General features: G+C 43.7%; 1 protein-coding gene across 1 annotated transcript; it reads left to right on the top strand.

Annotated features, from left to right (window-relative positions):
* Positions 1 to 398: 398 nt before the first annotated feature.
* On the top strand, positions 399 to 27832 carry NUB1 (negative regulator of ubiquitin like proteins 1). Its single transcript, XM_074366739.1, has 15 exons — positions 399 to 555; positions 3057 to 3174; positions 5475 to 5642; positions 7356 to 7414; positions 8427 to 8497; positions 10841 to 11023; positions 11214 to 11305; positions 13170 to 13276; positions 17744 to 17930; positions 18606 to 18713; positions 19459 to 19611; positions 23109 to 23255; positions 25183 to 25278; positions 25970 to 26147; positions 26415 to 27832. Exons 2-15 carry the CDS (start codon positions 3058 to 3060, stop codon positions 26591 to 26593), a joined length of 1845 nt encoding a protein of 614 aa, XP_074222840.1. The 5' UTR covers positions 399 to 555; position 3057; the 3' UTR covers positions 26594 to 27832.
* Positions 27833 to 27974: the final 142 nt, after the last annotated feature.

The raw sequence follows: 27974 nt of genomic DNA, 5'->3' as shown, positions 1-27974 counted from the left end.
CGGGGCGGGGGCTGAGGCCGACCGGGCTGTGGAAGGTCCAGACCCTCCCTTCCGAGGCACCTGTGGCTTCCTGCAAGGTGCTCTGGCCTCTTTCGAGGCTTTTGGAGAAACGAAGCCGGGCTCAGTTTCCTCTGAATTTTGGCAAACTGGGCCGTGCCGGCGGTCTTCACAGTTCCCGGCCGAATCCTTCTGCAGCCCCGTGCCAGGGTCCTCCCGCCAGGCCCACCCACATCCCTCATAAGTCCCAGGCTACGGGGTGGTCTTCGCTCAGCTTATCCTCCCTCCTGGCCACGCCCCTCATCACCAGCCCCGCCCTCGTCCGTAAGGCCCCGCCCCTCACCCGCCCCGCTTTCCCCCGACCATATATCCACACCCCGCCAGCTCTCTTCTTGGTCCCGCCCACAACCCTCCTTCAGGGCCGCGCGGGGGCAGGGCGGGGCGGGGCGGGGCCGCGGCGGCGGGGGCGGGGCCGGTCTCACCCGGAAAGAAAATAAACGGCGGCTGCCGCCGCATCCGGGCACTCGGCGGGTCGGGGCTGGCGCGGCGGTGGCGCAGGTGAGGAGGCAGTGGCGGAGCGTTCAGTTCCTAACCCGGGTCTTAGCGGCGCGGCTCGGCCCCCTGGATCTTCCGGCGCGACCCGGACGCCACCCCGCGCGGGTCGGGCGCGACCGCAGCGGCGGGCGATGGGCGCCCTGAGGGGAGGCTCGGCCGGGACCGGGGCGGCGGGCCGGGACTTCGGCACAAGCCGGCCGTTCGCCGGGCCCTAGGTTTGCTCTGGGCTGGGCGGGGGTGGTGGGTATTTTTTAAAAACATTGAATATTGTTTTTGAGGAGAGACAGAAAAATTTGTGTATATTTTAAAATTAATCTAATTAGCCATACAGAAAACTTGAATCATAACATTGTTATTCCAGATATGCCATTTGGGATTTATTTGCAATCAAAGACAGATTTTCTTTGCTGTTTAATGAGAAATCACTGTTTATTTTCTCCAGCCTTGACAGTCTGATTCTGTATTTCTCAGCTCCTTCCCAGACACTTATGTTTTAGTACAAGATTCTTGTATTAGTCTGCCTAAGAGAATTTCACGTATTTTGAATATATATGTATATATTTGAAAGGCCCTGGATAAAAGTAGCGTTGATCGAGTCTTTACAAAAGTGAAAGCGAAATTTTAAAGGAGTCGTTTATACCCTTTCACTTTCAGTTTAGAGCAGTAGGATTAATGAATTTCTGCTTTGGGGAGAAGGGGGAGCTGTGATGCTAAACATTGTATGGCACGCATGAACCTTTCAGTTATCCAATTAAAATCGAAAATTGATTTATTAAACCTTTTCCCCTTCTGATTTGATTTAAAGTGTGTATCCTCGCCAATTTTTTTTTGTCTGTAACTGAAGTTTTGTTAAGTTTCAAGACTGTGGTTTAATCTTTTTTTCAAACATTAAGTGGTGGGACATAGACCCTCCTAGCTATTTATTTGCTGGTGGGTGGAGTGTGGGCCACACACTAAGTTTAGGAAACCGTCTGAGACTTTGGTCAGGTAGTTACTTGGATGGAATGGCCGAGGGCTGTGCATTCAGCCTTCCAGATAGCGTGGCTTCAGTAAATGGCCCATGAAATAGTTACCCCTCCTCCTCCCCCTCCTCAAGTAGTACTTTAGTCAGAGTTTCTGAACATTTATGAGTAGGGAGCTAACTTTGTGTAGTGGTCATGTAAGTTATTTGTGTTTGAAAAGCTAATGCCCATAAGTACTGTTTCCTGTGTGAGAAGCAGTGCTTGAAAATCTGGGTTTCTTTCATAGGTTACCTGGAGGCACACAGCTCCCTCTTTGATGTATTTATTACTTTATCCCTTACCCTCCCCCCCCATCCTGATTACCCTCTTTCTTGTCCCCAAATTGATATAAAATAGATTTGAACTTTTAAAACACTTGCTTATGGAATACACTTGTTATCAAACTTGATTTGAAAATCAGGTGAATTGAGTTTTGGGGAATGTGGAATACGGGCCCTGAATAGAAAAAAGAAAGTTAGTTACTTATCTTTGTTATATTAACTGTTACATATTTTTTCACTCTCTGGTACTTGTCTTCATCCTTCAGAAGCTAATACCCTTTTCCTTTTCTTACTGCTTGTCTGATTTGGCTGCACTCCCCTGTCAGCTGTTTTATGTCCCTAGCAGCCTCACTCAGCCCTTTGAGTTGCTGTGCTAGTGAAGGATGAATAGATGGCTCCATCGCTGTGTGTGCTTCTTTGGGAGAGAATAGTTAGTACCCAGGACAGAGGGGCAGCAAGGGGTTTTGTGATGGGATGCGGGATCCAGTGGTCCCATGCTGCAGGCAGCAGTCCCAGTGCTAGTTACAGTGCTGCCTAGTAGTGTGAACGTGGCTGAGTCATTTTACAAACTTGGGCCTCTGTTTTCCCAGCTATAAAATGATAATCCAACCATCATTGATTTGAATAGTGTATGTAGATCTGCTTTTATCACAAAATGTCATGCAAAACTTTTCTAGTATTATAAATGCTAAATTTTTAATTTTAAAAGTTCAGATATAGAGAATACTTATTATTGATAGTTCATGGTTCAAGCTAGCTTTTCTTTATGTTTATTGACCAGGGTGATTGGTCTTTTGTGTTAAAATAGCCAGCATGCAAGAGAATTGATAAGCTCTGTGTTGAGTTGCATATAAAAGTTCACTACTTTAGGGATTTCTCTTTCTCTTATTTTATCTTTTCTCCTAGGTCAGAGAATAATAGCACGTTAAGAAATAGAAAAGAGTAATAAACTTTGGTACTTATTAGCAACTTTGAAATACATATTTTATGTGATATATATAATTGGATGTATAATATGTTTCAGTCTATATGAAATATGTATCTTTTAGAGAAGTCTGGAGCTGGATAAAACCCAATCTAAAAGTAATTTAGATTAAACTAGAGAAGGAGGAGTGGAGGAGAGCTCTGCTTACTCTACAAAATACATCAGTGTGTTAGGCGAGTTGTAAAACTCTTTGAAATGTGGCATGGGCTATCATTGATGTACTGTTTTGCTTTCAAGGATGGCACAAAAGAAGTATCTCCAAGCAAAATTGACTCAGTTTTTAAGGGAAGACAGAATTCAACTTTGGAAACCTCCATATACAAATGAAAATAAAGAAGTTGGTTTGGCACTGAAGGTATTTTTCCTTTAAGACATTAATAACTAGCAGTGTTATAAGTCTCCTTGGAAAATAAGGAGAAGTCACCAGAAATTGCCAGGCACAATCATGTAAACTTTTGGCATAACCTGAAACATTAGTGATAAGTAGGTTCTCACATTTTACTAGGAGTTGGCAAGCTTATTTTTGTTTAATAAGATTTTATTCACATGAGAATGTTATCTGATCATTTTGGCATATACCATTTCTGATACCTTCACAGTGTTACATAAAATTATTAATCAGGGTGTTCCTGCTGGTGGAGCAGTACCAATGCCAGATGGTTAGTATGTTACATGTTCAAGGTTAGCATCCTGGTCAGCTCTCAGCCCTCCTTGCTAGGGTGGTCTGCTATGAAACAGTTGCTGCCCTCCCCCAGCTTTGTGTACACTACAGCTATCTCTTCATTTTTCCAAAAATATTTTCCTAGTAATTACATCTCAGTTTTTTATGGTATCGTCAGAAATGGCATTATTTTACATGAGTGAATTTTCTAGAAATTGAAGTTTGCCTGCCTTTCTAAGCAGAGGGACATTACATTAATCATTTTTGATAGAAATCTATTATATTGGAATATCCTAGAATCTACTTCTCTGCTTTCTCAGTCTGAGTATACTGAGATAAAATGGTATAACATTTATCAGGGACTAAGGATTGTCACGAGGGCATCAAATTGTCTCGTGTTTTGACATAGTGATACACTTGGGAGGTGACAGCTGTATCAGCTGCAGAGTTTTCCTGTCTCTCCCGTTCCTGACAAGACTCACTTTTTGTTTTTGCAACCCACCTTGTGACCTTTCTTCTTAATTTGCTGGTTATAATCTCTTGGCTCAGAAGCTAGGTGTGGGATAATAAAGCTATTTTTTGTCCCCAGTTCCTGGCTCCTAAAACCCTTGGAACTTCCTGAGTGGCAAGTTGATAGAATCATCTTTTGTCCTAATGAGGCAGCTCTCAGAGATTGCTTCAGGATGGGGCTGGTTGCCTAAAAGACCAAACTTTGGTTAGAAGCTTGGAACTTTCAGCCCTATCCTCCAATCTCTGGGAAGGGCAGAGGGCTGGAGATTGAGTTACTTACCAGTTGTCAGTGACTTAATCAGTCATGCCTACGTAATGGAACCTCCATAAACACCCTTAAATGATGGCTATCGGGAGCTTCCAGATTGGCAGACACAGCCATGCACCAGAGTGGCATACCCCAGCTCCACAGGGGCAGAAGCTCCTGCCCTCTGGACCCTTCCAGACTTGGCCATACATACCTCTTTATCTAGGTGTTCACTTGTGTCCTTTATAATGAACAATTAGAAGAGCATTTTTCTGAGTTCTGTTGAGTTGTTCTAGCAAATTCCTGTACCTGAGGGGCGGGGGTTATAGGAATCCTCAACTTTATAACCAAGTCAGACGGAAGTGTGAGTAACTCAGGGACCTGGTATCTGGTCCCTGAAATGTGCTAACTCCAGATCGTTAGTAGCAGAATTGAACTGAGTTGTAGCACATCCAGTTGGTATCAGAATTGGTTGGTGTCAGGAGAGGGGATAAAAAAATCTTCACTAGGTAACTGTGTTTCCTAGAGAATTATAGAAAGTTTTTTTTAAGTATTTTATTGAAAAACTTTTTTGTTTTCTGGAAATAAAAATAATATGTACTTTTGGGTTTAAAAAAATACTATATACTTAATGAAAAGATACAAGGCTTTTTAAAAATGCATATTTTGTATTTTTGGTGTATTCTTTCAGTCTTTTCATGTGTGATTGATTATTTTTTAAAAATATCATATCATTTTAAAAATAAAGTACTCTGATCTGCTTTGTAACTTTATATATATCATGAACATCTCCTCTATTATAAATATTTACTTCCACCATCATCTAGCCTGACTTGTTCTCACGAGTTAGAAAAATTAGAATGTTTTCTCTGGTGTTTTTTTGTTTTTTGGTTTTTGTTTTTTGCCACCACCCTGTAGGGGTGTTGAACAGTTCACTATTCTTTAAAATAATTTTGTATATACTGCAAACACATAAGTCATAGCCCACCTTTCTTTTCCCCCAGAGTAATCCCAGTTGTTTCACTTTCTCTGTTGGGCCTGTTTTCCTGTCCTTTATAGTTTTTATTTTCTCCTGGATCCTCTTTAAACTCTACACCTCTCAAGGTGTCAAGCCACAGTCTAGATTTCACGATAATGTGGGTGATCACCACCCCATCAGGGTTTTTTGCCTTAGAGTCTTGCAAGCACTGGTCTGTATGTTGCTTCTATATTGATGTTTTTAAATTTTTCTTCATAGGACCTTGCTAAGAAGTACTCTGACAAGCTAGAATGTTGTGAAAATGAAGTAGAAAAGATAATAGAAGAAATACGTTGCAAAGCAATCGAGCGTGGCACAGGAAATGAACACTATAAAACCACAGGAATTGCTACAATTGAAGTCTTTTTACCCTCGCGATTAAAAAGAGTGAGTAACTTCACCAAATTTACAGTTACTAGTGCTTAGTTAATTTAGTGATGTGATCAGATAAATTGTGGGTTCTTTTTGAAGTTACAATCCAAAGGTAAAATTCTTTTAAGTTATTTTACATGTTGAATATTTATGAACTTATAAGTTAATTTTATGGATTCTTAAACTGGAACATTTACAAGGTGGTCTGACCTCCAGACTTCATAGAGCTGTGCATTGCAGTCTTACCTTTTCTCGAATTTGAATGAACATTCAGCAGAAATAGGGAATAAAAGGTGATTTCAGGTTTCCCAAAACTGTGTGCAGTAGGACGTGTCACAAAGGAATTCGTCTTTTTCCCTATGCTGGTGGAGGTCAGAGGGTGGTCAGCTGAGTGCCCAAGCAGGGCCACAGTGACCTGGGCCACCTTGTGTCAGGGCCACGTCCTCGGTAGCTGAAGTCCAGAAATGTTATTGAGGCAGGCCACACAGAGGGGGCTGGCCTCTTAGGACTGATCAATGTTAATTATTCTCAGAAGAAATTAAAATATGTGTATCAGAGTTACCATGTGACCCAGCAGCTTTACTCCGGGAGAAATGAAAACTAGGTCTACACAAAAACTTGAATGTTTATAGCAGCCCTGAGGTGAAAACAACCCATATGTCTGTCAGCGGGTAAGTGGGCGGCACCCAGACAGTGAATATTATTCAGCCGTAAAAAGGAATGAAGTACTGATACTCCGCACTGTGAATGAACCTCAAAAACGTGAAAGAAATGAGACACAGAAGGCTGCATAGTATGGTTCCACTTAATATGAAATATCTAGACTAGGCGAATCCATAGAGAGCAAATAGATTCATGGTTGATTCATGGGCAGGGGTTGGGGAGGAGGGAGGGGGAATAGAAGGTGTGGATATGTTTGGTTGCGGGGGAGGTCGTGAAAACGTTCTGAGATTTGATTATGCTAATGGTTGTATGACACTGTAAATACATTAGAAACCATTGACTCTTACATTTTAAACAGGTAACTTTAAGGTGTATAAATTCCATCTTTATAAAGCTGTTAAAAATTCCTAGGAAAAATAAAGAGCTTTATGAATAAAAGAAAAGCATGTATGTATCTATCTCAGAATGCCAGTTCATGAATTTAAAGGACCTTACATATACAGGACTCCTCTTTGCTAGTATCAAGTACCTGGGAAACCAGACCACCAGTCAGAAAGCTGATTGGTGAGTATGGAATCCGAGCAGATGATTTGCGTGGTCTCATGGTCCCTAGTGATCCCACACATTTTTCTTAAGCGCAGCCACGGAGAAAGAAAGGTACCAAAATCATGTCTTGCCGCTCCTTCCTCAGTGGGTGCGGTGGGGGTGGTGAAGGGACTGTCTCTTGCTCACTGAGGGCCTTAGTGCGGGAGGTAGTGGGCTAGGGCCTCGTGGAGCAGAGGCCAGCTCCCTTGAGTAGACAGGTGACTAACCCGCCGGAGCAGCTGACTGCCCCCCAGAGGCTGACACCCTGCCTGTGGTGCCGCAGCACTGCTGCCCGCTGTGGACTCCCGGGTCACAGGGTCAGCACGTGTCAGGGTAGGTTCAGTACCTTCTCCACTAGGTGGGCATCATTTCAGTCCTTATCCATTTCCATCGTCTGATATCAGCCGTTCTGGTTTTATGGGCAGAATAACAGCTCCCAAAAGTGTCACATTCAACTGGATTTTGTCTGTCTTATTTTAGGATAGGAAAAACTTGTTGGAAACCCGACTGCACATCACTGGCAGAGAACTGAGATCTAAGTAAGTATCTGTGTGCCCTGTGCCCCAGTGTTCTCTTTTACACCTGCTTATTTGATCCTCCCTGGCTGTCCTATGAGAGGAGGGGCAGGTATGGTCATCGTCACTGTATCGAAGGGAAAATTGCAGCTTTGAGGCTAAAGGGCTTCTTCAGGCTCATGCTGGCCATTCAAGGCAGAGTGAGAACTCAAGCCTGTACCAGTCTTCTTCACTTCCTGGTGTAGCAGGAGATCAGGTGGGAACTCTGGATGCATGTACTTGATACATGTTTGAATTGATGAGTGAGTGCCATAAATGGGAGACAGCCTGATACAGGCCAAGTCATTCATTTTGAATTTTATTCCTTAGTGCGCTGATAGCTTACTGTGATGTTCAGTGAAGTATTTCAGCCAATTTCCGGCTGTTGACCTATCTGTAAAAAGAAAAAATACCTGCCTGTCACATACTAGTGACAATCTGACTTTTGAGACCTTGGTCAGTTATTTCATCTACTTGTATATTTTTAAATGGTAAGTGTTTTGAGTACCTCCATGGCGAGCTAGTTGGTATTTCTTAAGCTGATTTTTCTCATTTTCTTCTTTGGTCTACATCAGGGCTGTTAGGGATGGATTCAGGAAGCATCATTCATTCAACACACAATGAGCAGAAGACTGTATGCCACACCCACCCCTATTATGGGCTCCTCCAGGGGGACCGCAGAAGGTATAGAGAATGGATTTTCTTCTGCCGTGCAGCTAGGCCCTGTTGGAATGGATACACAGCACCAGTGGTCTCCACTTCGTGAGGAATCAAGTAGTAAAACAGATAGTTTTCAAAAGGACATTGTCTCTGACACAGTTTCAAAACAACCATCTAGTAAGCTGGCGTTATCCGAAGTAATGTTTGTGAGACACTAAACTGGAATACTGGGTGTTTCTGAGAGAAAAGTGTAAAATAGCTATCATGATTAAAATCCATTTAGTGGATAGTAAGTAACAAATTTGTTTACCTACAGTTTTCTGGTTTATTTTTACAGAATAGCTGAAACTTTTGGATTTCAAGAAAATTATATCAAAATTGTCATAAATAAGAAACAACTTCAACTAGGTATGTTATGGCGAAGTACGCGGAATTGGCTGCCGGAGGCCGGGGAGGTAGCTCCTGACAGTTGATGGGAAGAGGCCAGGGGCACTGCTGACCATCACGCAGGGCACAGAACAGTCCCCGCAGTAGACATACCCAGCCCACGATGTCAGTAGTGCTGCTGAGAAACCCCGGATTGATGAGCCTTACTCAGTATTACAGTGGTTCTTGAGAGAGGTGGGAAGCCATTGATGCCGGGAAGCAGCACAGAATTATATTTGTGTTTCAGAGATCACTTTGGCTGCAGTAGGGGAATGGATTTGAAAGAGACATGAATGGACTTGGGAGACCAGGTAGCTAGGTAGCTGCTAGGTAGCTAGTTCAGGCCTGCTCTGTAGTCTGGTTTCCAGTAGGTTCCAGTGGCCTACAGAGAATCACGTTCACATCCCAGCCCGATGTGATGCAGCCTTCACAGTCTAGCCCAGTCTTCCGTTCCAGCATCACTTCTGGCCATTTCCTGTTATTGTTTAGAAACCATAGATACCTTTTCACTGTTTGCCATCTCCTCTCTGTTAATTCTGTTTCTGATGTCCTTCATTGGGCAGAAGTCCTTGATTTTCTTGGCTTTTTTTTGTTGTTATTGTTCCAACTTTATTTATTTTTTTTAACATTTTTTATTGATTTATAATCATTTTACAATGTTGTGTCAAATTCCAGTGTAGAGCACAATTTTTCAATTATACATGAACATACATATATTCATTGTCACATTCCTTTCTCTGTGAGCTACCATAAGATCTTATATATATTTCCCTGTGCTATACAGTATAATCTTGTTTATCTATTCTACAATTTTGAAATCCCAGTCTATCTCTTCCCACCCCCCACCCCCTTGGCAACCACAAGTCTGTATTCTATGTCTATGAGTCTATTTCTGTTCTGTATTTATGCTTTGTTTGTTTGTTTGTTTTTTAGATTCCACATATGAGCGATTGGTTTTCTTGTTATCAAATCCATCAGTTCTTCACTTTATTGTTTGTATTTTAAGTTCTTTCCCCAACCTCATAGTCTTCTGAGTTTTCTTGTATGAGGTCTTCAATCTACTCAGAGACCCCCTCTAAATATAGAAGATAGGATCCAGCTTTATTTTTCTTCCAATATCCCTTACTAAACTTGCACTTTCCACCTTGATTTTTGGTGTCCCTTTTATTAGGGCTCTGTTTCTGTACTTTCTGTTCTTTCCATTTACTTGTAGGTTTATTCCTGAGCCAGAACCATAGAAGTTTTTTTTTTTTAATTTTTAAAAATTACTGTCTTTGTTGTAGTTTTAAAATCTAGTAAGATGAGTCCCCTTGTTGGCTTTTCTTTATCAAGGTGGCCTGACTATTGGAAGATCTTTACTTTTCAGTATAAATGTTAGAATGGTTGTCAGGTTTCTCAAATATATATATATGTACGTATATCCAACTAGAGATTTCCAGAAATGTGTTCAGACTATGTTTATAGCTCATAATATCATTTTGTTATTTTATAATGTTTGTGATCTGTGTTTACCCTTTTTCATTTTATTTGTTGTTTATTTTCATCTTTGACCTAATTTTTGTTCGGTTTGTATATTTGATTAATTTTTTCATAGAGCCAGCTTTTGATTTTGTTAATACTCTCTTTCATTCTCTTTCATTGACTTCTGCCTCTGTCTTTATTTCCATTTTATGTATGAGGACACAGGGTCCTGGAAGATAAATGGTTTACTCAGGGCCACAGAGTTAAAAAGGGGTGGAATCCGAGGTGTTTGTTTTCACCTCCTTCAATAAATTACCTCTCACACTGCACTGCTGCTCTCTGACTTCTAGTCCATTGCTGGGAATTGGGTTATCACATCTCCAGCTAGAGGGTGGGAGGGTTTGTGTATGGGACTTTCTCATTTTCCTTCTGTATTACCCAGCACCGTGCCTTTGTAGTAGATGCTGAAACAATGATTGCTTTGATTTGAACTTATAATAAGAATATTGGAAAGGATTAATTTAGTCCATTTTCACTGTCTGATTTTAACCAGTACTTAATAATATCATAGTTAAACAACTAGGTTTAAATATATTCTTGAGGGGAGGGTATAGCTCAGTTGTAGAGTGCATGCCTAGCATGTGCAAGGTCTTGAGTTCAATCCCCAGTACCTCCATTAAGGATAAATAAATAAAAACCTAATTCCCCCCCCCCAAAACAACAAAGCAAACATATTCTTACCAATTATGTGGCATGGTGGTTTGCAAGTGCTAATGCAGGTTTAAGGAAGCCATTTAACATAGAGGTTGATCTCTTCCCCAGTAAATTTAATAACTTTTTATAATGTGTTTCTGATGTTTACAGGAGAAACACTCGAGGATCAAGGAGTGACTCACAATGTAAAAGCTATGGTGCTCGAATTGAAGCAGTCTGAAGAGGATGCGAGAAAAAACACCCAGGTTGAAGAAGAAGAGCAATGTGAAGCCAAACTAAAAGAAAAAAGAATTCAGAGGACTAAGAGAGGGCTGGAGATACTGGCAGAGAGAGGTACACAGGGCTTCAGACTCCTTCCCTTGCGCAGGTTCTTGGAGGTGGCCGCGCATCACTCACACGGGGCGGGGCGAGGAGGGATCACATTTCTTGTTGGCTCTTCTTCACCAACAGTCTAATATTTTTAATGTCACCATCATGGCTTTTTAACATTGAGTTAATGGAGTTCCTTTTGGTTTTGTTGCAGCTGAGATGGTGGTGGATCCAGAAACCACACCGTACTTGGACATAGCTAACCAGACAGGCAGATCAATCAGAATCCCTCCATCAGAAAGAAAAGTAAGTACTGTAAGAAATGTATGGCTTGTTCTTCTATTTGCTGTCAGAACAGAAGTGGTTTTCTAGTTACTTTGTCTTCGAATGTTATATAAATATTAGATTAGAAAGAGTTTTCTGTCTCTAGCTCATAAACAGAGAGTGTCACCATATGATGGACGCTGTGTCCGGCCGGCTCACCCTGCGGCTTTCAGTGCAGTAGTTCAGGACGGCAGGGCCTCGCTGTCTGTGGCAGAGGCTTCCTGTGGCGGTGCTTGTTTTGGTGTAGCTCATTTTACTCGAGGCCTGCGTTCCCTAAGGGATGGTTCAGAACAGGGGGCACGGTAGGGGTCTGTGCAGTTTGGGAAAAATATGACAGGTGATTCTGCCGTCTCTTCCGTGTCTCCCCACAGCCTCATTCTTTAATTTGGAATAAGTGGGGAAGTGGTTTTACCTTTGAACGTATCTGAGGGGGTCTTTAGCAGCATCTACAGTTTGGCTCATGAAATCAGTCTCTGAGCTAGAGCCCCATAGCTTCTTACATCAGAAGCTCTAATGACTGTGGGCCAAGTTAATTTTAATTTTTAGGTCTTTAAAGGACATTTCTGAGTAGGTTTTACTTTATGAATTATATTGTTTAAAATGAAGAATTTAAAGTTAATTTGTAATAAGCGAACTTTGTAATTGTCATTCAGTTGATTTTTTTTCAGTGGCAGTTATTTGCCTGCTGCAAATGTCATATTCTTAGATTAAATGATGACATTTAGATATTTTTGAAAAACCTTTACAAATTGAATTACATAAAAATTCAAATCTAAAAATACTAATGAACTTCAAAAAAATTTGGATCACCTTTAAAAAATTGTTTTAGAAATACTACAGTTGACAAATACTTGAGAGAAAACCTAATTAAGACTAGAAAGTAAAATGAATGCTCTTTTAAAAAGATACAGTCATTACTGGCTGTGTTTTTATGTGGTTAGTCTTACAGAATACTAGCAATAGATCTAGACCAGCAGATACTGAAATAAACTGATGAAAACAAAGCGACTGGTGCTGGTTATGACCGTATCAGCCACGTTAAATTGAGTTACTGGTTTCAGTGTTTAAATGAAATGAAGCTTTAATTCTGTTTTTCTTAATTTTGGCTTTTAGATTTAGCTGTGATCTTGGGTTCTTGTTTGTTCATTTGTCTGTTTTTACATTATTTGATTTCTTTAGACTTAATATACTTTTTTTTTAAAATTAAGTTATAGTCAGTTTACAATGTTGTGTCAGTTTCTGGTGTACAGCACCATTTTTCAGTCATACACAAATATACATATATTCATTTTCATATTCTTTTTCACTGTGAGCCACTACAGGATCTTGAATGTATTTCCCTGTGCTATGCAGTATAAACTTACTTACCTATTCTGTATATACCGGTCAGTATCTACAAATCTCGAACTCCCAGTCTGTCCCTTCCCACCCTCTCCCCCCTGGCAACCATAAGTTTGTATTCTATGTCTGTGAGTCTGTTTCTCTTTTATATTTAAGCTCATTTGTTGTCTTTTTTTTTTTAGATTCCACATATGAGCGATCTCATATGGTATTTTTCTTTCTCTTTCTGGCTTACTTCACTTAGAATGACATTCTCTAGGGACATCCATGTTGCTGCAAATGGCATTATGTTGTCATTTTATGGCTAAATAGTATTCCATTGTATAACTATATCACAGTTTCTTTATCCAGTCATCTGTCAATAGACATTTAGGTTGTTTCCATGTCTTGGCTATTGTAAATAGTGCTGCTGTGAACATTGGGGTGCAGGTAGATGTAATATACTTTAATATAATTTGTCTTATAGTTTAAAGTGATTTTTTTTTTAATCTTTATTTTTTCCTAGGCCCTTATGTTAGCAATGGGATATCATGAGAAGGGCAGAGCTTTCCTGAAAAGAAAAGAATATGGAATAGCCCTGCCGTGCCTGTTGGATGCTGACAAATATTTCTGGTAGGCACTTTTGTACTTGGTGACTGCCAGTTTTAAGAAAGAAGGCAGTTATACACAGCACCCTCCCCACCCCCGTATGCTTCAGACTTTAGGTTTTCACCTAAGGCGGTTAATGTCGAAGAGTAGTTACAGTGTAGAACAATTTGTGAACTTCTTCTTCCCATCATATTTGTAATTGATCTCTCTTCCCTGTAAGAAATTTTATAAACATATGCACTTGTTTTATTGTCGTGTAGAATGTCATATGTGTTTCCTGTGGTGTGTTGTCAGCCTGAACTAGCCGTTATACAGTCCCCATCAAATTCTTTTGAAGCATATTTTTCCCCATCAGCTGTTTGGTTCTCCTGAGGTACAATTTGTACAGAGAGACAGATAAAATGCTTGTGTCTTTCTCCTTATTTTCTTGTTTTCAGAATAAATGAGTTGCTTCCCTAGCATCGTCCAAAGATGATGTCACTGGTGGGGTTTCCCTTACTTTTTTTTTTTTAAAGTATCAGTATGAGCTCATGGGTTTTAACACATTTGATGTGTTTCAAACCTCAGTGCCTAAATCGGCATCTTCGGCTGGCAGGTGGTCCTGCCTCCCTGTGACCTGATCTGGGTAGTTGTGGTAGTCTCTGCTCTCTGGTGCCCAGGTTCCAGACTCATCCTGGACATTTCCTGCCCCAGAGCAGCAGCCAGCAGTTTCCCAAGGACTCCAGGTTCCTCTTAATAGGAAATGGTTCCGGATTCAGGCAGATGAAATATTTGAAAAATAGACTTGATATTTGAAAATGGTCAAACCTTTAGTGTTAACTTTCTTTTCCATTTTGAGGAATAGTATGTACTGTATGCTTCAAGAAAGTAAATGCAAGTATTTATAGTTTGGCAGCACCTGTAGGTGAACAAAATTAAATTAAAGCAGAAAGGGGGGTTTACTGTCTAAAATATTTGAGAGGAGGGGGTGAAGCCAGAAGTAACCAGAACAAGGGCTTCATGCTGCTCCAGTTTTCGGACCCTTTGTCTCTGCTTTCTGCGGGTCAGTTTTATTCTCTTCTGCTGCACGTAGTGCAGGCTGTAAGTTAGGTCCTTAAAATTCAGGTACATTTTTTATTCCTTTCCATAATTGCTTCTAATTTCTTAATATGGAAAATTTCAAAATTATATAAAAATAGAGACTAATGCATATACTTATAATCCAGCTTTAGCAGTTATCAAGACACAGTTGATCTTGATTTGTCTGAATGAGCCTTTCTCAGTCTTTTTATTTTATTTTATTTTATTTTTTTCAAAACTTTCTCAATCTTATTACCCTGGACAAATGCTTGAAATCATTTTCAGGCCTTGGAACCCCTGAATAAAAGTAACTACATTTTCAGTTCACAGTGTGTTCACTTGTTCAGTGGGTAGTAGACATAATAATCCAATAATAATTGTCAGTGCTTTTTTAAGTAGAAAGTGATTTCTCCCCCCTGGGGATCTGTTTATTCAGGACAGTTTACTAGCATAATTTTTGTGTGAGTCCCCTCTCTTCATAAAGGAGGTCATCTCTACTGCAGGTCAGCAGTGGAGGTGAGGAAACTTCCGTTGCTCTGTCTCCTCTCCTACTTGGTGTTTTTCCTGCCTTCTCCACGTAGGCTAAAGGCTGTATCACAGCTTTCTGCTGTGCATCTTGGGGTGTGGTGTGCAGTATGACTGGGAGTAGTTTGTCTACCTATTTAAAACTCGAAGTGGGGGTGTTGCTTTTGGCCAAGATGGAGTAACAGGGACTGGATTTACCCTCTCACCTGCAGCAGCTGAAAAACTGGGCAAAAATGTATGAAAACAGTGGTTTTTCTGGCGATGTAGGACAGTGATCCCAGAGGTGGAGAAACAAATGAGGGGAACCCTGTGAATTACATTAGCTCATGGCATGCAGTTTCCAGGCTCAGTGCAGGGAAGAGAAACCGAGGCAGAGCCCCCTGCGTTGGAGATGGAACTCGGAATCCGGGGAATCCAGGGAGGCCAAAGAGGTGAAAGGAGAGGCTACCTCAGGGAGCCTCAGAGGGTGCCCTGCACTCTGCTATGGGAGGAAGCCCCCCGAGGCTGGGAAGGCACCACCTGAGAGAAGCAGAGTGTTCCCACAGCCAGAGTGGAGACCTGTGTGATCACCGGGCGCCGGACAGAGTTCAGCGGGGTATTGCCTAGGTAGTAGGGCTAATTTTGTCTTAAAGGCTGCCCTGGTCCTACCTAACAAAGCTTAAAATTAAGCCTTGAAAGGGTTACATTGTTTTCAAGTAACGTGTTTTTAACAGCGCTCAGTAATATTTCTTAAGCCCAAGTACGAGAAATGTGAAAAAAACTACACACAATCCAGTGTCTTAAGGCCAGTAATAAAACCAAAAATGGCTTTTTAGCCAACCATTCTTAAAAAAAAAAAAAGCAGATACCTAAGCTTCTCTTACCTTTCTTGAAATTAATATCTTTATTTTATATAAAAATTTATAATTCCTCAGGCAAATATAGTAAATTTCTGTTAAATAAATGACTTAAACCCAAATGGGATTTAATTTTTCTAAAGCTAGGCTCAGCATATTTTGTTTAAATAACTGTACATTGATTTTCATTAACATTTGTTTTTAACATGAAAATTTATTGGCTATTGAATATTAAAGCTACTAAAGCAATATCAATAAAAATACACTCTTAGACACAGTTTTATTCAAGGCTTTACATTTTTTTCCTGAGTGACGCGATCAGATTCAAATATAGTCCCACAGTTCCAAAATTATTATATACAGGTAGTTTCATGATCTTTTTTATAGGTATATATATGAATGAAAAATATAATTTTTGACACTGAAAGAATGAAATGGACCTCTTAATAACCTGTGCCTATGTTTTTGTTTTTGGCTGCACAGGCAGTCAATTAAGGATTAGAATTGTATGATTTTATTTTTGAGTGAAAGGAGGCAGTTTCTGTCCTTGCTCTTGTTCCTTGAGGCTATTCACATGTATAGGACTGAGAACCGTGGCAGAGACGTCCACCGCTTTCCCAGGAATGGCAGGGTAGTCTTCTCTCCCAGAAACAGAAGGTGTCTAAAGGTGGATCAGAAAATCTCACCTGGACTACAGTCCACGAACTTCTCCTTCTCCCCTCAGTGTCAAGTTCTCAGGCTAAGCGGAAGATTCAGAGAAAGTGCCCCTTGCCTGGTCAGACACCTGTGTGTGTAACATATGGTGTGTACGTTATAAAACCTTCACAAAGACTGGAAATGCTCAAGGAAATCTACAACAAACAGAATGGAAGTCCTGCTCTGATAGGTTGTTCTTGTGCCCAGTGGCATCCCCTGGGTCAGGCACTCCTCCACTTGGGAGACTTCTGCTCTAAAGTGGGACTGATAGAATCAGATCTCTTTTGGTTTTTCTTTCTTCTTTTTTTCTTCCCCCAAATGGATTTTGATGGGAAAGATGGGAAGCTTGAAGGCATGTAGGTTTCATAGTTTTATACAAGAGGGTCTTATTTTCAGTAGACTACCAAGTGAAAGCGCACAGATGAGATCTTTAAAGTTCATGTGGAGTGCACAGTTACAGGCGTTTACTTTCTTATTGAAGAGTTGGAACTTCAGATCTGGATTTGCATTATGAATATCTAACATAATTACAGTTTAAAATCAAGATAAATAATCTTGATGTCCATCTCTGTGGACATTCCATTGCCTTTTCTTTCCTCTGCCTTTCTCTGTACCTGGGTGCAGCCTGCACCTGGGCCCCCAGATCAGCGAGGCCCCAGAGCCTGGCACTTTCCTGGGTTGCTTTTCCTCCCTGCTTGACTGTGATTGGATGTGAATGCCTTGTCAGAGTCTGCATCATTGAGGCATTCATAGTAAGTAGTGGGGTCTTTTTTGTTTTTGGTGTGCCTTAAAAGCCTTGGTTCTCAACTTTGACTGTCCATTAGAATCACCTAGGGAGATTTTAGAAATACAACATCCAGGCCCTGCCCCCAAAGGTTTCAGTTGTAATTGATCTAGTGGAGTCCCAGCATCACTGTTTCTTTAAAAAGAAAAAAAAAAGGAAAAGGGGGGAAAAAAATTCTTCACATCCAGGTGATTCTAATTTGCAGTTGGTGTTGGAAACCACTACATTAAAGCGTGGTCTCCCCATGTTTCCTGAGGGATTCTGACACAGTGACCTCAATTTTACTTCCTGCCAAGCCTCTATCCCAACATAGCAAGGGTGTGTGTGAGTGTGTGTGCGCACACAAGTGTGTCTGTCTCTCCCCCTCACAGGGCAGGTGGTGTTGAGCTGCTATTCCTGAGTCCTAACTGCTTTTTTTTTTTTCCCATGAGAAGGATTCAGATTATAAGTATAGTTCCCTTCATAAACATTGGGATCTCTGTTTTAGAGTAGTCTTTCAAAATGTACCAAAAGCTGGAAAAAATTCCAGCCATTCACAAAAAGGTTTTTAATGCTGCTTGTCAGTGATGTCATTTCCTCTGTCTCCGGCAGCGAGTGCTGCAGAGAACTGCTGGATACGGTGGATAACTACGCAGTGCTCCAGCTGGATATAGTGTGGTGCTACTTCCGCTTGGGACAGCTGGAATGCCTTGAAGATGCAGAGAAAAAATTAAACATGGCCCAGAAATGCTTTAAAAATTGCTATGGAGAAAATCATCAGAGACTGGTCCACATAAAAGTATGTTGCTGTAATTTGTTTTATGTATTATTGAGCCCATTCCTGGAATTTGGGTTTATTCTTGTTAAAGTATTTAGGCTGTTGCCAAAAGGTAATTTGTTTTGATAGTAGCATGCAGTGTGCTTTTTAAAAGCTGTGTTCTAAGGGATTGTTAAACATTTTATAAGTCACGCTGTTACTCTGGTCTGTGCAGTGTTTGGCCCAGAGGAACACAGTTTTCTAGTCACAGAATCCGACTGATCACCTTGACCAAGAGAGCTGGTGACTGTGTTCAGTAGACTCTGATGAACAATTTAAATGCAGAACACAGATATTTTGAACACTGACAGTTCACATGAGTGAGGTGATTTCTCAGGTGATTTCCACAGGTCATCAGAATTCTGCTTGGGGATTGCAGGACAACATAAGATGTTCTTGCTTTGGGTTTTTGCAGGCTTCCCCATTGACCAGAAGAGCCACTGTCCTGGGTGTCTGGAGACAGGTGTTCTGTTTGGGGCAGGGGATGTCAGTGTTCCCTGGGGTCTTAGCTTTTACCATTGGCAGTAGTGGAGTTAAAAGCATTTTAGTAATGCCATTTTACCCCTTGGGGATAAAGGGAATTACAAATGTGAGTATTATAGACATGTAATGGAAAATAAGACAGTTTTATCCTTTTCCCCCCTCCACTAATTTTAGGGAAATTGTGGAAAAGAGAAGGTCTTGTTTTTAAGACTTTACTTGCTTCAGGGTATCCGAAATTATCACAGTGGAAATGGTGAAGAGGCTTGTGAATATCTCAACAAGGTAGGAAAAATGAATGCTCCAAAGTTGTAAGCATTCTCACTTCCTTTTTTTTATCCCTGGAAGTTAAGTATCTTATAAAACTCAATAATGTGTGACTTGTGAGGAACATACATACATCTCCCTCTCCTTCACAAATCCCAGACACATATTCGCATTTATTAGAGTACAGGCAAGATGCTGTCATAAAGAAACCTCAAAAAGGCAGTGCCTTTCATTGGCTAGAAGTTTCTGATTCTCTCATCGAGCTGTAGAAGTGAGCAGCCAGGGCAGTGGAGCAGCTGGTGTGGCAGCCAAGGCAGCTCCTGTCATTGCCTCTTCCAGCCGGCAGAGGGGGCAAGAGAGAGCATCCATCTCTCTTTAGAGAGATGACCCAGGAGTTGCCCATCATTTCCAGGAAATGCCAGTGGCCTAGACTTCACCATCTGGCTACATCCAGCTGTGAGGGAGAGTGAGAAATGCCAGGTGCACAGCTCAAATTCAGGGGATTTTATTACAAAAAAGGAGGTGGTAATGGATACCAGCCCCTGTTTTTCTCATATTATGTTTCATATAAGTCACGTGAGCAGAGTGTTGTCTGTTCGCACTTGTCCTAGTTGATGATAGGCCACATTTAGAGTTTTTATCTAAAATCTGACACACCCTAATTCATATTGGATGCAGTTCAGTTTCCTTCAGACTAGCTTTGTGTTAAGCTTTCATGTTGTTATCATTGCATGATTCTTGTATTTTTTTTCCCTGTCTGTAGGCACGTCAGCTCTTTAAGGAGCTGTATATTGATCCATCAAAAGTTCACAATTTGTTGCAGCTGGGATTTACTGCCCAGGAAGCTCGGCTGGGCCTGAGGGCATGTGACGGGAACGTGGACCATGCAGCTGCCCACATCACCAACCGCAGAGAGGTACCTTCATGTGGGCTTGGCCTGTACTTTTGAGTAGGTGTGAAACTTGAGGCAATAGTAAGGTTTTTCAGAAGCGCCTTAGCTCTCGGATCTGAAAGAATAGAAAAAGACAGTTCCGCAGTACGTATTATTAGCAAGGAGCGCTTTATCACTTCGGACTGGGAAGTCAGGAGAAAAACGTGTCTTTTTTAATTGCATCAGTGTTCAGACAGTGCAGTTTCCTTAGTTTTATTCTTGCTCTGGTGTCAGGTAGCTCATAGGTACCATTATCCAAATGATATTTCCTCTCTTACCATAGCATATTTCTGGAAACCATTTTAAAGGGGCTGTGTTTTCCGTGGGGCCATTGTTACCACTCAGGATGTCATCTAGCCTAGAAACAGGAGTCAGGTCATAGGAACAATTAACATTATGTTATGAAAGCAAAGGTGCAAAACTGTAATCATTTAAAACAATTAGAAATAAGTACAGTTAAAAAAAACTTCAGAGCTTTGGAGTTGGAAGGAAAGGTACCACATCTGATATGCTAGTTTTTAAAATGAGGAAAACAGGCTCAGAGGTTGCTTCTCTGGGGTCATAGTTCAATCAGTGGTAAAACCTGAACTGTGATTTTCTCTGTGTCCCATTTTCTGTGTTCCATCAGAGAATAGCATTCTGAGTTTTTACAGAAGTTTCTGTAAAGTCAAGAGATGTTACAAGTGGTAAAAGTTACCACTTCACTTCCTTACTTTATAAGCAGCAAAAGTAAATTTTTAAAAAAAACAGTGGAGTCCTATTAGATGTGCATTTCATGAATTAAGCCAAAAGCCCTCAGAGAAAATAAAAACAACAGTGTGGAGTGCAGTTGACCCTGTTCACTCTTGACCCAGTTGATGTGTAGTTAGGATGCCTTTGGTTGAAGGCAACAAGAAGTCCAATCAAACTGGCTTAAACACCCAATAAAAGGGTGGGGAAGGAATTTACTGGCCTAAATTGTAAAGAGCCCAGAGGTGGGCTGGGTCTTGGGTTAGTTGATCAGTAGGGCTTCGCCCTGTCCCTGAGTTCCTGGTTTCTGTCTCCTGCCTCCTCTGTGTTATCGGTGTCATCCCATCGCAATGAGGGCACAGTCAGGGGCCCAGAAGCCTCAGACGTCTGAGCTGCTCACTGATTGGCTGCCTTTGAGCCAGTCTCTGTGGCCAGAGGAACGCAAGACCCGACAGGCCTGGGTCTGTCTCCTTAGCTTAGGCTGGCCAGGGCCTACTCGGGGAGCTGGGTGGCCTCCAACACCCTAGGGAGGGCTGGTGGCCGGTGGGAAGGCCAGCTCCACGACCCACAGAACATGGGCTCTGGGGAGTCTGCTGCCTCTCAGTTCCCAGCGCTCTGGGTTTGAGCGTCTCACTGACTAAGGGTAATATGTGATCCTGAAAGTTTGTCTTTTTTGTACATCATGGCCCTGAGCACAGGCCAGTCTCTCATCTGGCAGAAAGAAACAGACTAAAGAAACCAGGGTCACTTACAGTGCTGAAGTATTTAGGGGTCGTGAGAGTCAGCGTGGCAGCTTCCTGAGAGGTGCTCACTGCCTGTTCTGACCATATGTAGCCATCAGCCCTGACTTTGGAACCCAGTTCTCTCTCATGAGGTTTGACCCTACTGTGGCCATAAAATATTTCAGTGCAATACTCACTGTCGTTTCTTTGATTTATTTTCCTAATTCTTTCTAGAATAAAGGGAAGTGTCAGAAAATAATTTCCTTATGTATATACACATGATTAAAAGAAAACTGACTTAGACATTTATAATCAAAGAAAAAGTGTTCTTTGAGGCCCCAGCTTTGTGTCAGCTCAGAGTTAGATAGTGCCTGAGTCCTGTGTCTACCGGCCGGCAGCATCTTTCTCTGCTTGAGTGTTACTTCTGCGTCTTAGCCTTTTGAAATAGAAGTGGAAGAAACTGGAAATTTCTGGAATTGAAAGCAGAGGATGGGACAGGGTAAAGGCATTTTACACGGGATGTGTATGTGAATAAAAGTCGAAATGTGAGTGATACGGAATAGTTTTGCTGACCTCTGATTTTTGTGGTGAAGCAGGTAAGGTCAGCTTGATGGAGCTGGGGCCTGGGAGGTGGAGCTTGACTGGGTGGGGGAAGCGGCCGCTGTGGCTTGTGAGTAGGTGGGTGAGATGATAAAGCCCACAACATGTGCAGAAGGGGTTGGAGTTGGGGAGACTGGCCGCTAGGGGGCAGTTAGAGATGCAGGGGGTGCAGACAGCGGGCCAGATGAAGTCGAGGGGCCCGGGAGCTGGCCAGCAGAGCTGCCCAGGTTGCTCACAGGTAAGTGTTGTAAATAACCACAGACATTACAGCCTGAGGTTGTCTTCATGCTTGGAAATGTTCTGGGCAGTCATTCCATCTGCCTAGTCCTACCAACTGGGAATGTTTGGTTCCATGGTGAGGGTTCCTTTCTTCTCCTGAGAGACGAGGCCATGTTCTTGCTGATGAGTGTAGAGGGGACCCTGGGCGGAGTCACGGAGGTAGGAGTAGACACATCAGAGGAGAAAAGGCTGTTTTTCGTGCTGTCCTCCCTGTGTTGGGGCGAGGGCTGACCGTCTCTAGAATGTGCAGAAACCTTCATCCCAGCTACACTGTCGGTGACAACCTTAACCATGTCACTTAACAGTCTTGAGAGAGTTCTGTCTTGTCATTGGCAAAATGATGAGGTTGGACTGAATTAGTGGCTTTTGAACTTTAGTGTTTTTTGTTTTTGTTTTTTTTAAGCAGCAAAAATCCTTTTAAAATGATACTTGTTTTCAGAATGAATTCAGAACTCTCATTAGGTTGGGGCAGGGAGGGGAGGAGACCGACCCTTCTGCGGCCTTTCTCAGGCTCTGGCAGCAACACCAGGCACCTCAGAGATTCAGGGTCAAGAACCACAGGATTAGGTGACCTTTGACACCTGACCTCGAGCATTCTGGAGGTTTTAAATGGACTAATAGGCCCTAGGAGGCACCTAAGGTCCTTGCTACCCAGAAAGGTGGGATCAGCAGCTTTGGCGCCACCCAGGAACCACTCATCCCCCTCACCCCCTCCATGGTCCCCACATTCAGTCACATTTCACCAAGATCCCAGGTGATTCCTCAGAGGCTGAGAATCTCTCCCACCCACGCAGGAAGCTCTGTCACCCCCTCCCTAGGAGAAGGTCCGTCCACCTGTCTGTGGGATGGCAGTGGTGCGCTCGCTAGTTCCCAGTGGCCTGTTCTGGCACCACATGGTGGTAACTGTGACGCTGTCTTCCCTCGCTGGACTCAGGTCTCTGGCTCCCGCTGGGCCACCCCAGGAGCGGCACAGTGCACAGTCTCTGCCCTGGTGGCCCACATGCTGTTGGCTGGGCGGGGCAGGTGGAGGTCACCTCACCTCTTGGTTTTCACTTTGCCTGGTGACCCCCCAGAATCCTACAGACCAGAGACTGAGAAGGCTTTTGACAAACTCTCAATTCCAAACTCAGTGACTCTGCTACTTTCCTTAAGGAATTGGACCAAATAAGGAAGGAGGAGAGAGAGAAGAAGAGACGCCGCCTGGAGAACATAAACTATTTGAAAGAAATGGGCTACTCCACGCATGCAGCCAAGCAGGCTCTCCACCAGGCGGTCGGGAACCTGGAGGAGGCCCTGAAGGTGAGCCCGCCCCGGCCCCGGCCCCCTCCGCTCCGATGTTCCCTTGTCCTTCGGTGAAGCCCGGGGCCTCACTGCTGCAGGCTTTCCTCCCCGTTTCTGGTGTGGATCCGAGGGTCAGAGCTCTCTTGCTCCAACCCAGTAGCAGAGCCAGAAGGATGAGCCCCACCTCAGTGCCCACCCGCAGTTCGGCAGGGCTCCCAGGGCAGGAACTTTGTGTGAGGTTTCTGTTTGCAAAGGAGGAGTTTAACAGTAACACGGAAGGAAAGAAAGGTGATTAAAGTTTTAGTACAATATTTTTGAATTACAGTATTTTATTTGACTATCTACTTTTATTCTTTTACTTAGTCAACAGGATATTGTTGGCAAAGGGGTATTTTAAATAAATCCTCAGAGGTGACTAAACAGGTTGGAGTCCAGATTAGTAGTAGCTCTGCCTGGGTCTGCATGCTTTCCAGTGTTTGTTCAGGGAGCAGATTGGATACTAACCAGGCAGGTGCTGTGCTGAATCTCAGCAGGTGAAGCGGGAGGTGACGTCTGCCCTGGGAGCCCACGGGCTAGCGGGGAGACAGACACAGAGCACAATGGGGTGAGGGCTGCCGTATGGGAGCACAGCAGATGGGGGAGCAGGGACTGCAAGCTGAGTCGTGAGGGAACTGCAGGCTGAGGAGAAGCGCTCTGGGCAGATGCAGGGGCAGCGTGAAGGGTGAAGACGAGCCCCTGGGGAAGTTGAGCCCCGGGCCTGCTGAGGTCTTGGTTCTGTGCTTGCTGGAGGTGGGGCCGTGGGGGGTGGGGAGTGGCCAGAGACGGGGCTGGACGGGTAGGCGGGAACGAGCTGGGCAGTGTCATCCTGTTGGCCCTGCTCGGGAGTTCACACTGGATCCTGCTGGCAGCGGGGCCTGACCTGCCTTTGCCTTTTATTCTCAGGACCTCCCGTCCCATTCTGCAAAAGTCCCCATTTGTCACTGCAGTTGACCCTTGAACAACATGGGTTCAAACTACGTGGGTCCATTTATACATGGATTTTTTCAGCAGTAAATGCTGTACAGTATTGCTCATTCCACGGATGTGGAACAACCGTGGATACGGAGGGAGGGCCTGTGGTAAGTTATACGTGGATTTTCACTGCGACGGGGGTCAGCGCCCCCAGCCTGTGTTGTTCAAGGGTCAGCTGAATTTTCACATATATGTGTGTATATATATATATTTTTAGTTCAAAAATGTTATTTGAATATCTAATTTGGTTTTTTGGAGAAATAAAGAACCAGAAAATTCTGAATATGTGAAGGGGCTGATGGAGCTCAAAAATAGTTTTTAATTATACAAATAATACGTAAATACATTTGATCAATACAGAAATATTTAATGTTAAAAGGGAAATTCCCCAACAGGGCTTTTAAGGTTAAGTATCATGTGACAGCAAAATCAAGGGTCCAGAGAACTCTGCTCTCCTTGAGGTTTTAAGTCTGCAACATGACCCTTCCAAAGAGAAACTGCACTGCACAGCCCTGGATTGCTGTTTACAGCTTATAGCTTTCTGTTTATAGCTTCTTATGACCTTGTCGCCCCAGAGGCTCAGCTCTAACAAACCTGTTTTCTTGGAATCCTCCTCCTATCCACTCTACCGAATCCTTTCCTGCTTCCTCAGAAGCAATCTTTTTGCCTGAAGGATGAACAACATCCTTCACACCTCAACTTGGACATGACCTTTGGCAGGAACCTTCTTTGAACAGCAGCCTCCCAGGCACCGGCCTGGTTAGGGGTCCCCTTTTTTCTGCTCCCCTAGTGCCCTCAGCCTGATTCCCCACAATATCCACCTGTTTGTGTGTCCTCCAGCTGTGTCTGCCCAGCACATACAGGTGCTCGGTCTCTGCCAGAGTGAGCGAGCAGGTGCTGCTGATGAGTAAAGGCGCGTCCTGTACGTTTTCAGATTCTTCTCAGTAACCCTCGGATGTGGTTGTTAAATGACTCAGATCCTGAAACCAACAAGCATCAAGAAAGTCCTTCTCAGGAGAACATTGACCAGGTGAGTGAAAGTGCATTTGCGTCCTCTCTGCCTGGGCAACCTCGTGTGGGGTTGGCTGGGGTGACGAGGCTGGCGGCAGGACAGGGCCGGAGCCTTGGTTCCCTGGACTCCAGGTGAGACGTCGGCCCACCGCAGGGGGCGGCCTAGCGTGCAGCGGCCACAGCGGGTGGACGCAGAACACGAGGTGTTCCCTTCAGGGTGGGAAACACAAGGAAGCGGCTGGAAGGTTTTCTTCAGGCTCTCTTTCACACACACCACTTCACGCATCAGCTACCGTTCCTGTCGGTCCCTTTCCCTGCCCGTGACCCAAGAGGACATCACTATGGTGACTCTGTCCACGTTTGCCCCCCTTCACAGCAGTCTACCTGCTACACGGGGGCACTGAACTGAAGGTACTGGCCACTGGGTTTGTACAGACAGCGCTTTCTCTCAGCCCATGAGCTGGCAGCCTTTCTGGGCTGCCTGGGCACTGACATAGCTGGCTCAAGTCTGCCTCGTTCCTTGCCAAGTTGCCTCACGTGCACACAGTGCAGGAAGGCCAGCGGTGCACGCGTGCAGCGGGTTTTTAAGACACACTCCCTCTAAGAGAAGGCTCTCCCAGCTCTGCGTGGAGGGGACAGGAGTGTTGGACGCGTGTCAGCTCCATGTAGCTGAGACCCGTCGGCAGTGCCCACCCCCTGTGCCCTCCCAGCTGGTGTACATGGGCTTCGACGCGGCGGCAGCCAGAGCGGCCCTGAAAGTGTTCAGGGGGAATGTCCAGCTGGCAGCCCAGACCCTCGCTCTCAATGGAGGAAGTCTCCCTCCCGACCTGCAGCTCTCGGTGGAAGATTCTTCACCATCACCATCCACGTCCCCGTCCGATTCTGCAGGTAGGTCTGAGGGCTCTGAATACCAGGTGGGGCAGAGTGTTCAGCTCAAGTGGCAGCTGCCAGGTGGAGGGTACGACTTCTCCTAGGCTGATGTGGGGATTCAGACGGGCTTCCCAGATGTCCACGGCACGGCTTCTCGGATGGCGTGGCCAGGCAAGGTGTAGCCAGGCAAGGTGTAGCCGAGGCTCCTGTGGGTCAGTTCAGTCTTTCCGTGGAATTTTCTTTCTTTTTCCTTAACTCACTTGTTACCACACTTCTCCATCGCAGGTACATCTAGTGCCTCAACTGATGAAGATATGGAGACAGAGGCTGTCAATGAGATACTGGAAGATATTCCAGAACATGAAGAAGATTATCTTGACTCAACTCTAGAAGATGAAGAAATTATTATTGCAGAGTACTTATCCTATGTAGAAAATATAAAGTCAGCAACAAAGAAAAACTAAGTGATGAGTAGAAATCAGTACTAAGTTTCGGCTTATAAATTCTATCATTATGAAAAATGCAACGCAGGTCTTTTTTTTTCCTTATTTTTTATCTCATTTTGCTCCAGAGTGCTCCCTGCGTGGAGGGGTGGTGGGGCAGGCAGTGAGCAGGGATGTGGAGCCCAGGAGGAGACGTGGTCAGGTGGGAGTGGGGTGCTGCGAGGAGCTGCCGCTGGCCTGACCTTGCTGTGTCCCGCTGCCTTCAGGTGCTGTAGTCCTCATGCCGCCCTCTTGTTTGTCTTTTTCCTCCTGGAAATGGGAAGGTCTGGAGAATAGGGTGGCTCCTGGGCAGGGTCTCCGGAAGCGCTAATGGGGAGGGAAAGCGGGACCTGTCTCCTCCTCTTCGTCTTGCCAGGCTCTCCTGCCCTCCTGAGCCCGCTGCTGATGCTGCTGCTTCCCGTGATGCAGCTCTGCCTTCCTGCTTCACCGCCTCTGCCCTGCCCCAAAAATGTCCTTTAGATCTTCAACCACTGCAAGTGCTTTGGGGGCCTAAAGATGAGGCCTCAGCTTCAGTAGCGATACCAAATTGTGGCTGATGCCCTCCACCCGTAACGCCAATGTTTTGTTCTTAGTTTAGTAAAATAGGCACTTGAAATTCAAGGTTGAAATTCACAATTTATATGTATTCAAAATTCTTTACAAAAATAAAGTCTTTTATTAAATGGGAAAGTCTTAAATGCTAACCAAAGCAACTTATTTTTAATTAGCATTTTTAGACACAATGCTGTCATATTAAACTGACTGCTGGCTAAAATACCTATCAGAGATTAAGATATATTTTCTCCAGGTTTCTGTGGGGCTTTTGGGGTATATGACAGATGACTGTTTCTAAAGGTATGTATGTAGTCGGCCTCTTAATGGCTCAAATAACTGTTCTCACTGCACCATGCGTTCCTCTGTGAATGTGTACTAAATGAACAGCCTCTCCAGCACCAGGATGCAGCTGGCGGCAGCCTGGGCTGGATGAATCAAGTGCCAGATGTGTTCCCAAGACTCTTCCTGCCCTTCCAGTTCTGGAAGGACCTGTGACTGAGGGAAGATGGGTCACGTTGCTGCCGTCAAGGGGCTGGCTGAAATGCTTCAACTTTTTCACTGATCGTTTCATAAAGCTTGGACAGCAGTCCAGTTTGGATGGGTGGAGGTCTTTTGTCATTCTTTTATAGTGGATGATACAGACAGAAATAAAAGGTGGAAAATATATTCAAAAACTGTCAACCTAACTTTGCAATGTTACTCAGACCCCTAAACTGTTGTGAGTGTTGAAAATCTGGGTGGTAGAGCTTTGAGACGTTTGCTTCCGTTGACTTCTGCGAGGAAGTCAAATGCGTGCCCTCAAAAGCAA

This window comes from Camelus bactrianus, chromosome 7, assembly GCF_048773025.1.
Source record: "Camelus bactrianus isolate YW-2024 breed Bactrian camel chromosome 7, ASM4877302v1, whole genome shotgun sequence".
In the NCBI taxonomy this organism is placed as follows: Eukaryota; Metazoa; Chordata; class Mammalia; order Artiodactyla; family Camelidae; genus Camelus; species Camelus bactrianus.
Note: the sequence above shows the minus strand (reverse complement) of the source record. Positions and strands in the feature narration are given on the sequence as shown.